This window comes from Bradysia coprophila (assembly GCF_014529535.1).
Source record: "Bradysia coprophila strain Holo2 chromosome X unlocalized genomic scaffold, BU_Bcop_v1 contig_185, whole genome shotgun sequence".
Taxonomy (NCBI): Eukaryota; Metazoa; Arthropoda; class Insecta; order Diptera; family Sciaridae; genus Bradysia; species Bradysia coprophila.
The window spans coordinates 1317084-1332570 of NW_023503305.1; the positions used below are offsets into that span (position 1 = coordinate 1317084).

The 15487-nt window shown below is 34.0% G+C and overlaps 1 protein-coding gene and 1 long non-coding RNA gene across 3 annotated transcripts in view; one reads left to right on the forward strand and one right to left on the reverse strand.

Moving 5' to 3' along the window:
• The window catches only part of LOC119068503, a 138083-nt gene that overhangs the window by 64570 nt on the left and 58026 nt on the right, over positions 1-15487 (forward strand). For both annotated transcript variants that reach the window (XM_037172113.1, XM_037172114.1), the window contains exon 3: positions 9476-9679. In XM_037172113.1, coding sequence (XP_037028008.1) covers positions 9476-9679 — 204 coding nt within the window. The remainder of the gene's footprint in view (positions 1-9475; positions 9680-15487) is intronic.
• LOC119068507 lies at positions 7448-9548 on the reverse strand. The gene is made up of 3 exons (XR_005086162.1): positions 9468-9548; positions 7722-7908; positions 7448-7650 (listed from the first exon to the last, which is right to left on the reverse strand). It is a non-coding gene; the product is annotated as an uncharacterized LOC119068507 (long non-coding RNA).

The following is a 15487-nucleotide window of genomic DNA, read 5'->3' on the forward strand; positions in this document are numbered from 1 at the left end:
AAAAAAAAGTTCTTCTAGAAAATGCTCAGGGTCATTTTCTGACGGCTAAATCACTATGTGATTTTTGGATTAAAATCAAAATTTTTAAATCGATCCACCCTAATTATACATACATAGAAAAAAAATCGTCAACCTGATACCATTGTGCCACTCATAAATTTTAAAGTCTCCTTTTGAATATTTACACTTGCCTTAAAACAGAAAATTCATTGCGTTTTGTTATTCTTTCTTTTTTCCGTTTCACATTTTTTCACATAAAAAGAAAGCTTTTAATGAACAAAGAGACGAAAATATAACATAAGAAATTGCTGTATGAAGGAAATTACAAAAGGCCTGCCCGAAAGTCGTTATGTATAAGAGGAAAAGAAAACATAAAACATCACATCATCAATCATAAAACAAATCATACGTACTTTATAGCTTTAAAATAACACCAAATCAAACATTAAATAGAAGCATCATCTGACTGTATCCTCTTTCTCATTGAGAGGATAGATAATATGAGAGTATATACACATATAGACTGACACATAAAGTCAGATTAATGCTATTTTATTTCCCTTTTTTATTTCGACAAAAATAAATTTTCTATATGTGAAAATTCAGTTATCAACAGGACATTGACACAGAAGGATGACATCAAGAGACATAATACAAAATTACCACCCTCTCCAGAAAGTAGGAACCAAAAAAAAAAAACAAAACAAAACAAACAATACACACGAAACAGGAAAACCATTGCATTAGGATACGTTTGATCCATGGTGAAGATAAAAAGGTCTGTGTCAAAAACACACGCCAGGCTATAGAAATATGTAGGTTAGCACATACATATATGATCATCAATCAAATAGATTTTCGTGTTTGCGCGGTTTCATCCAGCTTCTACTTAAACACCTCATATGAAATGTTGAAATTTTCTACGTGTGTTCGGTGTAATCAAGTTCCTGTGTTCAATGAAAATGGGAAACAAACAAAGTTTTCAAGTGCCTCTTACGGCTTTATTAAATGTGTTCTGTATGCTCATGTACTTTACCGCACTTCACATTAAACATCAAAATTTCCAATACAGACAAGGGGCCAAGAGATAAGTAGTTGGGTACGAACAATGGCTCCACATCCCTGGATAAGTATATACGGCTGTGTCAAAGCACTTTAAATATGTTGAGAATATACGATTGAACAACATTTATCGGATGAAACTATTCTACCAAAATAATAACATTGTCGGTAATTTGTTTATGTTTCGCTCATGCATGGAAGCGTAAGGCGTGAAATAATGACCCTTAAGCATATCGATAGAATTTGGGTGATTTCGTTAAACTCTGTTTAAATGTTGTCTTTGGTTCCCAAAACTCGTAAAACATGTACAATTGAGTGGCAAATGTAGTCGTATATTTTGAGAGCAAAAGGATTTTCTGTGAATTTTAAAGGATCAGGAGAAGAATTACGGCTGTCATTCTCTACCGGCTCTCTTTCTCAACTCAATTGCAGTCAATCGTTAAAATGTCAAACATTTTAGTGCCTTTGGTAGGGAAAAGCACTATGAATGTGGAAAAAGTAGGACATTTTCAATGCTTTTATCTATGTAAGGCACTGAAATGTTTGACATTTTAACGGTTGACTGCGATTGAGTTGAGAAAGAGAACCGGTAGAGAATGACAGCCGTAATTCTTCTCCTGTAAGCATTTCTACAAGATTTTTAAAGATCTTAATTGATCTTCAAAGATTTTTTTGTGGATTTGTTAAGATTTTCGAAAAATATAAAGGATTTTTTTTTTGAGGATTTTCAACGAATTACAGAATTTTCTTAGTAATAAATTTCCTTGTCAGTGCAAATGCATTTTTTATGTTTATCTTCACTCTACCCATTCACACAATTGTGCAAATGCATTTTTTATGTTTATCTTCACTCTACCCATTCACACAATTGATCACATTTTTTCAATTGATATTTTTATCGATCGCGTGAAAATTTTCAAACAATCCGGATCGCACACAGATTGGAGTCCCAAACTGAAAAGTAATTTTTCTAACATTCGCAATAAAAAGTTGAGTAGCGAGGATAAGCTTAGGTCCACAATATATGAAACATCCATTAGGAACTAGTTAGGAACAAGATCTTAAGCTTTAATCGTAGCTCACACAGTCTTGGCATCCGTTTTAATAATTAGCATGCGTAGAGAGAGAAATATTAACATGGAGCAAGAGGTGTGACTGCGTTAGTCCTTTATCATTTTTGATCTAATAAGTAAAATTGCAAGTACTAAGATTTCACCGACAATTATCAACAATTTATTGGGATCGACATATATGTTGTTATATTCACCATAGGCTAAGCAATGGAAAACAGAGCATAATTGTCGATCCTATCAACGCAAACATACTTGTGTGTTTTCGGCGCGTGATGATGTTCGTGAATCGAGCATGGAAAATGTAGACGCAAAGTCTACTTCATTGACTAATAATGAAACGACAATTGCCATACATTTACTAAAATAAATTCTAACAAACCGCTGCAATAGTTTAGTTGATGAAATTTTCACCACTTTTCGAGTATGGCATAGAGACAAAAAAAAACTTTTTTTTTATTTATTTGAAATGGTAGCGCACACTTAAAATTATTCATTGTTTGCGCCAGCGACTATAATATTTATGGTGTATCTTTATGACTGTCTTCTTTATAAAAATGTTCAAAACTTTTTTCTTTTCTTATTATTTATCTTTCGTATTATTTCTATGCACTGCTGTATAGATAGAGCAGATATGTGAACTTTTTCGAACATTGTGGCACAATAGAAAATTTAAAATTGTTTATCTTCTTCATTTTGCGGAGGGCGGACGACGTGGGAGGTGGTCTAAGAGATTATTATTGAACAGATCAACCACTTCCTTGTTCTTTTCATTCGTCTAGTGAAAATCTCAAATATACATCGACTGTATGCGACCAAAAATCGAAAAGAAAAATGGATGATGTAGTGGTGAAAGTAAAACAAACAAAAAACCGTAACACAAGCAGAGAGGATACAAGTTGAGTTAATTCTGTATTCACATAACACAAACGAACGAACCAAAAAGCTTTTATGTGGCATTAAGCATAATATAATCGAATGTAATCCTCTATGGCGGATGTTTGGTATTTTATTTACATTCATTTTATTTTTACGATTCGAAATTTAAATAAAAACCAATGAAAAACCACTCGAAACTATATTTTGTTGTTGTGACACGGGACGAGAGGAGCTCCTGGTATGGGGGAAAAAACGGTATTATGATCTTATTATAAACAACGAGAGAGGATTCAATAAATTCTAATTTGAAACAAATAACGCTGCCATATATACAATGTATATTATACATACACACAGTGTGTATCGATGGAGTCCGCCACTTTATTCAGTGTATAAGTAATTTATTTTATTATGTTTATTTTATGGCATTAAAGCCATAAATCTCATATTATTGTAGATCTATATACGTTTCGGTTAGAACCAATTCTATATATAGATGAGCAAGTTTTCTATTTATTCCTTCAACGGAATCGTCGTTACGCCCTCTTAATATATGTATCAACGAAATGTGTTTTGAATAAGTATAAATGCAATAAAAATTGCAACAAATTTATTTTCGTTTCTTCTTTTCGTTTATTTTTTTACCAAAAAAAATTGCTTGAAATTGGAAATAAAAACATAAAAACAAATTTAATTTAGAATATAAAAGAAAAGAAAAAAATGGAAAATGTTCGATGTTTATTGTTGATTTTATGGATTCGAGTTAATATTCGCTCGTAAAATTGTTCAACTACCTTAATTCATAGTAAAATTCTTCAATATTAAGATGCGGTTTCAGTGTTCTTTTTGGACTTGTATTATCTCTCTATTTTTAATGATATTTCTCATATTTTATGGCATCGTGAAACGACTTTTGAAATTGCTTCGACTATAATATCCAAAATCGTTTACTATCAGTCAGAGCCGGATTAACCTATGCTATGATCTTCAATATGAACTTACCGTACTGCAGTTTTTCCTAGAGTCGAAATTACAGCCCTAGGGATGAAAAGGAAGTTAACTTTAACCTCAACGACATGTAATAGTATTTTACATGACTAGGGACAAAAAAGATGAAAAGGAGAGTTTTCGTGTGAATTTTGTTGATCTGAGGCGAAGCCGAGGTCAATAAACACACAAAAACGAGACTTTTCAACTTTTTCGTCTCTAGTCATGTAATGGATTTTTGAAAGTAGTGAAAGTAGTAGATTTGGGCGTCGAAAGTAGTGCTTGAAACATGAAAAATACGGTTTTCGACGCATGTAGCATGTAAAATCCATTTCAAAGCTCGGCTTAAAAATAAAAGGTCTCGTTTTTGTGTGTTTATTGACCTCGGCTTCGACTCGACTTTTCATTCATTCCCTTGTAAAAGTAACAACAACTCGAAAAGTGTAGACTATTTTTGGGAAAACTTTTTCAATTTTTTCCAAATTTTCCTACAATTCCCAAGATTTTACAAAAACATTTTTAATTGATAGAAAAATTCAGTGTGTCGGGAATCGCACCCGGATCATTTTGGTGGAAGTCCTTTAACCAATGAGACATCCCGTCCCACTTGTACATATATCATCACGTACGAATTCACATTAAAACGAGACGGTTTTATGTAAATTGCACGGATTTGGTGTAGTTGCCAAAAAATTTTTTTGGGTATACATCACAATGCACAGAAAGTTAACATCACGCGTAGAGAACTAAAAATTTTGAGTATGTGCCATTTTTTCTCAGATCTCGATCGCTTGTCAACACTCTCCTTACTAGTTTCACAAAAAAAAATCTTAAAGAAATTGGTTCTACAGTAACCGATTTCTTACAGGACTAATTTATGTCAAGACCATGGAGTGCCTTTAAAAATATGGATTCTTTATAGAAATTTTTGTGGCGCTGGAGGAGTTTTAATGGATTACAATTTGTTCATTGTAAAAAATGAGGGCAAGTAGACTTTAGGTTAAAGAAGAAAACATGTTGCCGTAAAGTCTAGAAATGTGGAAGATCAGTTTATGAAGAATAATAAACTTCGAGCTGATGACTTTTCCTCATTGAATGATTTGATTACTGGTAAAGCGAAAGAACTATATCTTCCAGCATTGTTTGCACGACACGATATCAATAATAATTACTATATAGTAAATCTAAGTACAGCCCTGGCTATAGTATCGAAAAGTCAGCTTTGTTTGACTTCAAAATTTTATTACTCTGCCAAGAAAATTACTCTATCGCACACAGTGAAAATATATTCTACCGATGTTATATTATATCTGTTCGGAGTCGTTATATGAGCAAATCAAATTAATGAAGAGTTTCATTCTTGAAATATTAATTTAAAATAAGTGAAATTTTTACGACAAAACCTCTGCATAGAATAAAAGTTAAGTTAATGAAAAGGCGTCTAGAATAAGCTTAACCTTTTTTGGGGGCAGCTTTTTGTTGTTCTTCTTCCGTCATGTGGGTTGGGTCACAAACAAACCGGAAATTTCCAATTGGAATCAAATCTTTTGCAATAGAAGTGAACGTATACGTATGTACACACAAATTATTCACAACAACAGCACAAACAACTTCCTTCTTCTTCGCACTCGAGTATATATATAATCCCACATTGTATTCCATCAAATGCTTTGTATATCAAATGGATAAACTTACGGTCTTTTAGGTATTTAAGATGATGACAGTAATTGAGAGTGATTGTTGAATTTCTCTTCATTTTCCTTGTGTTTCATTTTCAACTATATAATATAATTTGCATGCCAACGGATTTTTCGCAACGTTCATTTTCGATTGATATGTAACCAATAATACACTCGGTCTATTAATTTCCCAATAAAAGATACAGCAAAAAATCGTTTAGCTGTGCATGATAAGCAATGAAAAGTCTAACAATCTTTTAATCCCATTGGATCTGAATAATTGGTTCTAGAAATGTATAAACAGTGGGTGTTAGGGTGCGTTTAATTCGCTTTTAGGTTCCATCTATAATATTAAATTTAGTGTTTGTTTGTTCCTGGAGCCTTGAAACTTGGCATATACTAAGAAAAAAGAGGTAAAAATCTAAATAACTTTCATTATCTGCTACAGGTAAGATTTTCAACTCTTTTTTGTCAGTGTACCAAGTACGGAGGTAGAGTTAGGAAGAACTCGTGGTGAAAAAATCATCATTCATGCGTCGTGGATACATTAAACGTGGAAAAAAATTACTTTGGATGAATGGAAATAGTTTTTGGAAAAAACTTTTATTTTTGTCGGACAAACATATTTTTGAGAAAAAAATAATTAATTTTTTTTTAAATTATTGTAGTTTCGAGCTCAGTCACTAGTTTCCACCAAGATTTATTTTTTGAAAAAGATTTCCCACATTTTTCAATGATTTCATAAATTTTAAGATTTGTGCCCAATTTTTCCAAAATATAATTTATGGAAAGATTTAAGTCCTTGGTTTGCCCCCATAATATTACTTGAAGGATCACTGACAGAAAATTAAACAGCGGACACAGGTAATGTGCGTCTCCAGGAAAATTATCGATGACAGGTAATGTGAAACGTTATCTGTGACTGGTAATGTGCCAAATGAAATAGATTACCTACCACAGATAATGCACTTTACCTGTGACAGATAACGTTGGCCGGTCGCATTATCTGCCACAGGTAATTTTGGACAAATTGCCTACTTACAGAACGTTTCGGGGCACGTTACCAATCACAGGTAATACATTTCTGTAATGTTATCTGTGGCAGATAACTTCTCCTAACATTACCATCAGTAGGTAATCTTGTCGAAAATATTATCTGTCACAGGTAATCTTGTCGAAAATATTATCTGTCACAGGTAATGCGAAATTTTTTTTTTTGTCAGTGATGTTTGGAAGGTGGGTGTAGATTGTGTATGATAAATACTCATGAAACATTGGGCTGTGGACTATGATGGCAGAGTTTGATGTTCAAAAAAAATTAACTTGTGGACAACTGTTCCTCCGAAAATTGCTATCACGAAAAAAAATCAAACATTTTTCAAAGCTCACGTTCAAATCATTGTTAATTGCTCTAAATATGCACGAGCCATTTTGACTATTCACTAGACGCAATGTCATCTAGGCATGATTTTATCTGGTTAATAACGCAAGTATTACAAATGAACTATTCGCACAATCTACCTAATTTTATATCGCCTCTACAACCAATACAATTCACCAAAAAATCACATTAATTGGTTTTAATTGGATAAAATTAATTGGATTCATTTAAACAATTCAGTTTAAAAAAAATACACCTTTGACCATGATACATTCACCACCGTCTACGCCGGGAGCATCCAGTTTTAATAAGCGGTACGAATGTTCAAACGAAATAATTTTAAATATTTCAAATAGTTAGAGTTCAAAGACACGTTTTTTTCTGGGTGCAATAGACTTTATTTCATTCACTTACTACTCACTCGATTTCTAGACAATGGTGTTTATAACATCATCAAAAATTAAAGAGCCATAAATTCCAAAGGTTTAATAAGACAGATCACTGCAAATCATTAACATTATTACTTGACCCAAATAGTTCAGTTTAAAGATGATAATCCGCGATTGTAAGAAAAAGCACATTAGTATGCACACTAAAACAGAATGGCAGAATATAAATTATTTCAAGCAGAACAAAAATAAAATTTATAAACAACACAAAAACCTCAGATTGACTTTGTTGCTGATATGGGGGAGTCGCACGCCAGATGATGATAAAAATAAAATTTCACAGTTAACTTTAAGCAATAAAAACAATCTTTGGCTAAACGTTTCGACTCGAGTAAACCTAGTAAAAACTATAACGTTCTCCCCCATTAAATGTTATTTAAGTTTCTCCACGAATATATTCCCTGTAACAACAAAACACCAATTAAAACTTCTGAAAGTTTTCATAATTATAGCATTGTAAACAAGTGAAAAGATTGGCCAAGACTTTGGAATCATTGAATTAACTTGTTATTTGAGATATAATAACGTGCGTTTTTGCTACCATAGAGGGAGTGTTAAATACCATCAACAACAAAAAAAACTTTGAAGGAGTTTCCAATCTACTATTTGTACAAGACTCTGTTGTCTGGTATAAAATTTACATATAAATGCTTGCACTTTGCAGAATATATGTGTGCACCAGGGTCGGGAAGAGTAGCGAGAGTGGCGAGCGAAGTTTTTAGGGTTTTAGTGAAATGTTTTTCCTATTTTCAATTTATTCCCCGATTTTCATTCATTTTACTTATTTATACGCAGAAAAAAGACATTCTTTCTAATTTGTTAGTTATCGCAAATCAAAATCTAGATTTTTCTTTTTTAATATTTCGCTATCAGTCGCGACCAGGGCCTATTTTACGGAATTTAATTTCCAAAAATTTCACAAATTTCACAAAAATTTCCAAATTTTGTTTTCTGTTAGATCTCATTCCGAAGTAATCAGTTAAGCTCAAAGACATGAAAAACACCTAAAAAGGCAGTAAAAACAACATTTACGATGCAATCTGTTGTGTTTTTAGATGAAATGACGAAAAGTGATAAAATTTGAGAATTTTTGGAAATTTAATTTCCTTAAAATAGGCCGCGACCTGGTGCCTCACAAAAAATCAGAAAACGCAAATCTAGTTTTTTTTGCTATACAAGTCATAACAACTTCAAAAAACTTCGCGATATCGAAGGATATCAAATATAAGTAAGAGATACATAGTTGTTGAAGATAGTAATAGATAGCGATGGCGAGCGGAGCGAGCGCATAAATTTTGCATTATTCTACGAAAAATAGCAATTTATGTTATTCTTTGGTCTATTTTATCAGCGCCCCTATTTCTCCAGCGCCCATTGGCTAATCTGGCTCTGGCTATATATGCACGGATTTGTTCTTTTTTTGTATTCATTTCGTATACGAGAGTGGTGGAAATAGAATAAATTTCACGTTGTACTGGTATCGAGTGAAAGCGCAGGGAAACGGTGGAAAAAATAACATTAAATTACAACATCTTCATTGCACAAATTTATGTCTTATGTTTGTGGTATAAATCCTGCATAATGTGATGCACCAGCTAACGTACAAACTTAAAAGCTCAAATTAAGGAAAACAGAAAATAAACATTAAGGATGTAAGATTTTATACTGACTGCCGCAAGAGTAATTTCCTGTCTGGGGATTTTTTAAATGTTCAGAGTGCTTGTTTAGTTTTTCGTTCTACTGGATTTATTTCACATAATTACAACCATTAACTGTAATGGCACTTTAGTATATTGTTTTTAAAAATAAAAATAAAAAACTTTAACCCAAGATTTCTCATTCTGATTCCGTTAATTGTATATACGGCGAGTTATATTATTATATGTGCCGTGACACTAAGCACGGTTTAACGTTGCATTTTGTTTTAAACCACTTTTAAATAACAATTCTTCTCTTTTACCGTTTCAGTTGCACCGAGCACAGCAAAAACAACATTGGCTTCATATCGAAGTAAAAGAAATCCACCAGAAGAAGGTCCTACCGATCCACCAAAATACTGTGATAGATTTGTTAAGCCAATAGAAGAAAATAAAACGTTTTTTAGTCCATTGGAGCCCTTAACCGGTAAAACTACGTATCCACCGCACGCTGATTGTGTATTTCAACTAGAAGGTTCGTTAATAATACCACTCGTTTTTCTGTTATGTTTTGTTAGACTCGCACGATACGAAGTAAATCGTGAGAGTCTATATGTTTTGCCCACCATCGTGTAAGTAAGTGAAATAATCGAAAACGGCCTATATCGTAGTGGGCAATTATTATCAGTATGATATTATAAGACGATTGAGCCATGTCCGTCTGTCCGTCCGTCCGTCTGTCTGTCCGTGTGTCGTTACTTTAGAAAAATATGATGAAAGGACGGTTGAAGCTACACACTCAAACTATCCAAACTTTTGGTCCCGATCTAATTGACTCTGCCCATCTACAATTATCACTTGAGTCTGGTAAATTGATAGAGGGTGAGCATTTTCGATCAGAACTGAAAGTTTTATAGGTCACAGCGTCTCGCGCAACGACACACATCACTCCATTCAGATTTTTAGTCCAGATCGAATTCACTCTGCCCAACTACCATTCTCACGTATGTCTGATATGTGATAGAGGGTGAGCCTTTTCGATGAGAACTCAAATATTAGTATCTGAAAGTGGCCAGCAGTATGCTTCAACGAAGATGTTCACCAGACGAGGGCTGCGTAAATTGCTGTAAATTTCTGTAATAAATTCAATTACGCAATGTGTGGAAATATTGCGAAATCATGCGAAATATTGCGAAATTGGTGTGATAGTTAACTTTCAATAGTTGACCATCAAATGTCGAACAATCTAGTAGCTAGCGGATCATACATTTTAATCAGTCAATTCATGACGCTCGTCCAGTTAACATCTCCGCTAAAACATTCTCCCTCAAATTGATAGTCAACTATCAATAGTTGATAGATGAGAGAGAATGTTTTAACGGTGATGTTAACTAGACAAGAGTCACGACTTGACTGATTAAAATGTGTGATCCGCTCGTCCAGTTAACATCTCCACTAAAACATTCTCCCTCAACTATTGATAGTCAACTATCAATAGTTGATAGTTGAGAGAGAATGTTTTAGCGGAGATGTTAACTAGACGAGCGTCACAACTTGACTGATTAAAATGTATGATCCGCTAACCCTACATTGTTCGACATTTGACAGTTGACTATTATGTGATTTCACAATTTTACCATAAATTTCGTAATTGAATTTATGTAATAAGGACTACTGCGATTGTGGCAATTGTAATAGCAATTACACTCAACTACGAAATAAGTGGAAATATTGCGAAAAATGTAGTTTAGGAACGTGCGAGTCTATTGCTAACGCGCCTGCTGCGTCAATCTCCTCTTGTTTTACTTATTTAATGTAACTCAGTGACGGAATTGAACTGTTTCTTGTCTTACTGTATTATCGTAATAATGAAGATTAGAAAAACTGGTGCACTAGAGCGAAGCTATCAGTGATGTCTCGTATTCATACCGAAGAAATATTCAGTAACGAAAACGGTATTTTATACGCTATTTGAAATGTTCGTGGAAATATCTTCGACAGACCTCGTTAACATGTGCCTATGTTCACACCCTTAAAGACTAAAATACAATGTAAATGTTACCAGCAGCAGTAATTATTACCTCTTGCCACGTCTTAACAGGCCTCCCTCGTTAAACAAAATCCTCTTATTTAAGGAGTTTTAGGAGGTTTAGGAGGTTTAGGAGGAAGACTCACTTCCATGTTTTGGCGTAGAATTAGTTAGTTCCGCTACATAATTGCACTAATCGTTGTATACAACACGAATCGACTTCACCTCGGATTTACAATCGACATCTAGTACGATAAATAACCATTATACGATTTCTGTTGCATAAACAACTGTTATTATGTTCTCTCAGACGATGTTATAAGACCATATAGCTTCGTATATGCGATAGTACATCTTTCACATTCTATCGGGCATTCTATTCGTTGTATGTAATTCTTTTTTTTTTTTTTGCTATTCAATAAATTGTACTAATTTCTATCGAATAACCGTTGGAGAAACCAAACATCATTATCATTGATGATTTATCTCTGTTTGGGTTCTTTGGTATATTTTGTAGTTTTAATTATCAAAACAAGCTGCGAGCACAATAAATTTTACATAGTGCTCGTAAATGGGTTGTGGCAAAAGTTTGATTAGTCAGATAATCAAATTTTCGACGACACAAGCTAGAGGCGTAAAGGAATATAGGGATACCATTAGGTAAATTAATCCTGAATTTAATTCGACAAGATTTTTTTAGAAAATCTTTTTTACCACTACACCGACCGGTGGTATACACCCGATGAACTTCGCTCAGATTTTTTGTTCTGTTTTCAACGTTATTCAATCCACAAATACAATCCATTTGAAATTACATTGAAACATAGCTCGATTTCACATACACTTATGCGCGAGACAGCAGTATCAGTCAATGAAAGTATATAGATAGGTATGGGCAAACGTTCAAATTTGTTCTAGCCGGAGCACATACGGATTTGCATGGCGCCACCTCAAACGAACTCATTTCTAGTGCAAATTTCCACTAGAAATGAGTTCGTTTGAGGTGGCGCCATGCAAATCCGTATGTGCTCCGACTTGTATGGACTGGCCATACCTACTTATCTACTTTCATTGGTATCAGTATGAATGTGCATAACATCGTAGGAAGTCTTTTATGTGTATTGAGAAACTGTGGTATGAAAGTAAAGGGAATCATCAATATATCCGTTCATGTGGCAATGCTACTCATCACCATCAATTCTATTCTTCGGAAACGATCAGATAATGTCAGAAGTTGGAGCACAACAAGGCGACCCTTGTGGACCTTTGGCTTTTTCATTAATAATTCAACCGATTATTGAAAATTTGTTATCAGAGCTTGTTAATGCTTGCACATGATAATTGTATGGAATCTTTAATGCAATCGAATCGCATATAATAATTACTATATGCGCGCCATCTTCATGAACGCGCATGCGCAATGCATTAATGATTTTATATATCCAGGTGAAGATGCATGCATAATGTGAATTATGCATAACAGATTCAATGGAAAATTATGATTTTTCTTGGAATAACGAAATCTTTCGGTTTTTGTTTATTTATGAATTTGATTCCTAGAAATTCGTTATAATTCTCATTAACGGATTCAATAAATTTAAATGTTTATAAACATGTCACTTGCATGTTTATAACACAAGTATTTGACATACTTCCCACGATAATTATAAGTGATCATAATTATAACAATAAGTTCTTGGTTTAGATTTAGTATAAATACTGTAAAGTTTGATTGAATAAAGACAGTTATTAACATCAACTCAACGAGCTTGTTTCTATTACATTTCTCCGAGCTCAGGAGAATTACTTCTACTCTAAGACTGTACCAATGTGTAAGAATGCGGTTTTAGCAGAAGGCAAAACATAATGGTGACCCCGACGTGATGTCTTTTTGTAAAAGATATCATCATTGAACAACGGTCTTAGGGCAGTAGTAGTGTAGTGAATGTCGTGTTAACTTGTCAAAACATTGGTCGTGCATTATGGACATTAAGTGAAGCAGCCCTGAAGGAATTCTTTAAGCGTTTGGACTTGGTTGGCAACCTTAAAACCTCACCTCTAAGGCAGTTATAAGGAACCAGTGAGAGGAGCAGAGGAAAGTATTCGGAATTGGTTGGCAGCGGAAAGTCACAGCTCTAAGGCAGTTGCAAAGGGCAACCGAAAAGAGCAACATCCAAGTATTTGGACTTGGTTAAATACAAAAATAGCAGCTCTAAGGCAGTTACACAGGGTAACCGAAGGGAGCAAAATCCAATCCAGACTTCATTAAAAAAGTCACAACTCTAAGGCAGTTACACAGAGTAACCGAAAGGAGCAAAATCCAAGTATTTGGACTTGGTAAAATTAAAAATCGCAGCTTTAGGGCAGTTACACAAAGTAACTGAAAACAGCAAAATCCAAATCTGGACTTCATTAACAAAAAACAAAAAAAGTGCAGTGGATACAAAAGTCCATTAGGCGACTTTCATTAAAACAATTCAGAAGGAATTGTTCCAGGCTATATAATAGGCCAAATGGTGTTAAGTGTAACACAAAAAGAAGTCCATTAGGCGACTTTCATTAAAACAGTTCAGAAGGAATTGTTCCAGGCTATATAATAGGCCAAATGGTGTTAAGTGTAACACAAAAATAAGTCCATTAGGCGACTTTATGCGCGGATATCCCAAATACTAATTGAGTATTAATATTAAAAAACTGCAGAGTTGGCAGAACACAAGCAACTCTATAGAAATTCTACAACTGCAGATCGGGAATTTCCGAAGTATGAGCCTGAAAATAACCGTGATTTTGGAAGGCAATTGATTGGCAAAGCAACCAAAAAAGTGTGTAGGATATCCACCCAAAAGTATCATAGCAAAGAAATTGGTGAGATTTTTGGATAGCAGACACGATATCTCAAAGAGAAAAATGGTTAAAACGCAGTCCAAAGGAAGAGCTGTTCGTGAATGGAAGCCGTGGAAGGTGGAAGTTGCAGCTGTACAAAGGATTAAACGTTGAGCTGGACACTCAGTTGTGAAAAGTGGAGCAGACAACGTGTTTGATAACCAGAAAATACATAAACTGAAGTAGTCCGATAGGTGACTACTAAAAGAAAGACTGGCGATGCATTGGAGCGTATCGAATGTGGATTCGCAGTTCTTCAAATAATGATAAACCTACGTAGTGCGCAAGTTTTTCAAACTAAACAAAACATAAGGCCATCAATGGTTAAAAAATGGCAGAGATCCAGGCGATACCGAAACAGCAAATGAGGATCGGTAGTCATAATGGACAATAGTGCAAACTTATATAAGTATAAAAATAAACTTAAAATTTAAAGTTGTTTGTGCATTGAAACCTAAACGAGGTGGAGCTGACGGCTTAATACATAAAAATAAAAACTTAAACTATTTGTGCAATGAAACCTAAAGGAAGTGGAGCTGACTACTTAACACATAAAAATAAAAATGAAAACTCAAAGTTGTTTGTGCATTGAAACCTAAAGGGGGTGGAGCTGACAGCTTAATGAATTTAAAAGTTGTTTGTGCATTGAAACCTAAAGGGGGTGGAGCTGACAGCTTAGTGAAAAAATAAATTCAATAACATTGAGAGTTGCGAAAGGAGATTTTTGATCTTCACGGAACTTAGAAAATGTGAAAAGTGCAATTTAATAAACAAAATGACTTAAGTAGAAATTGATCTTGCAATGAAATCCATAAAAAAGGAGGGAGCAGTCAATTAATAAAACAATTTGTGAAAGTGCATTTGGGCACTAAATTATATCAAAAAGTGATAGAAAATTTGTTGTAGTAACAGTGTCATGGGAACCGAGCCTTTTGAGTGATAACATGCTTCTCAGCAGATTGAAACCGAGCAGCAGTTTGGACGCAAATTGTTGAACGGGAAATAGGTAATTTGGACGCAAATTACTTATCCTTAATCTGCACTATGAGTTGCATTGAATTCGAGAGATTCGATGAAAATGAGAATGTTACTTGCAATAAATATAATACTGGATTCATGAGGAATCAAGTACAAGGACGCATTGAATCAATATAAAAAAGAGGGTCTTCGGAACAAGATTGGTAACAATTATAATTGATAAAGTTATTACGCATATGTGATGTGTGAGACGAGACCAGTGAGATATTGAAAGAATTCAGAAATATTAATAATCTGTGATGGAATAAATAGAAAAGTAAAACTATTGTTGATAAGTAGCAATTAAGATTGCCTTACTAAAAACACACGTAAAGCATCATCAGTGCATCGTAATGAGTGAAAATTTCATCAGAAAGTGAATAATATAATCGAAAAACAAAAGTAAAATAATGA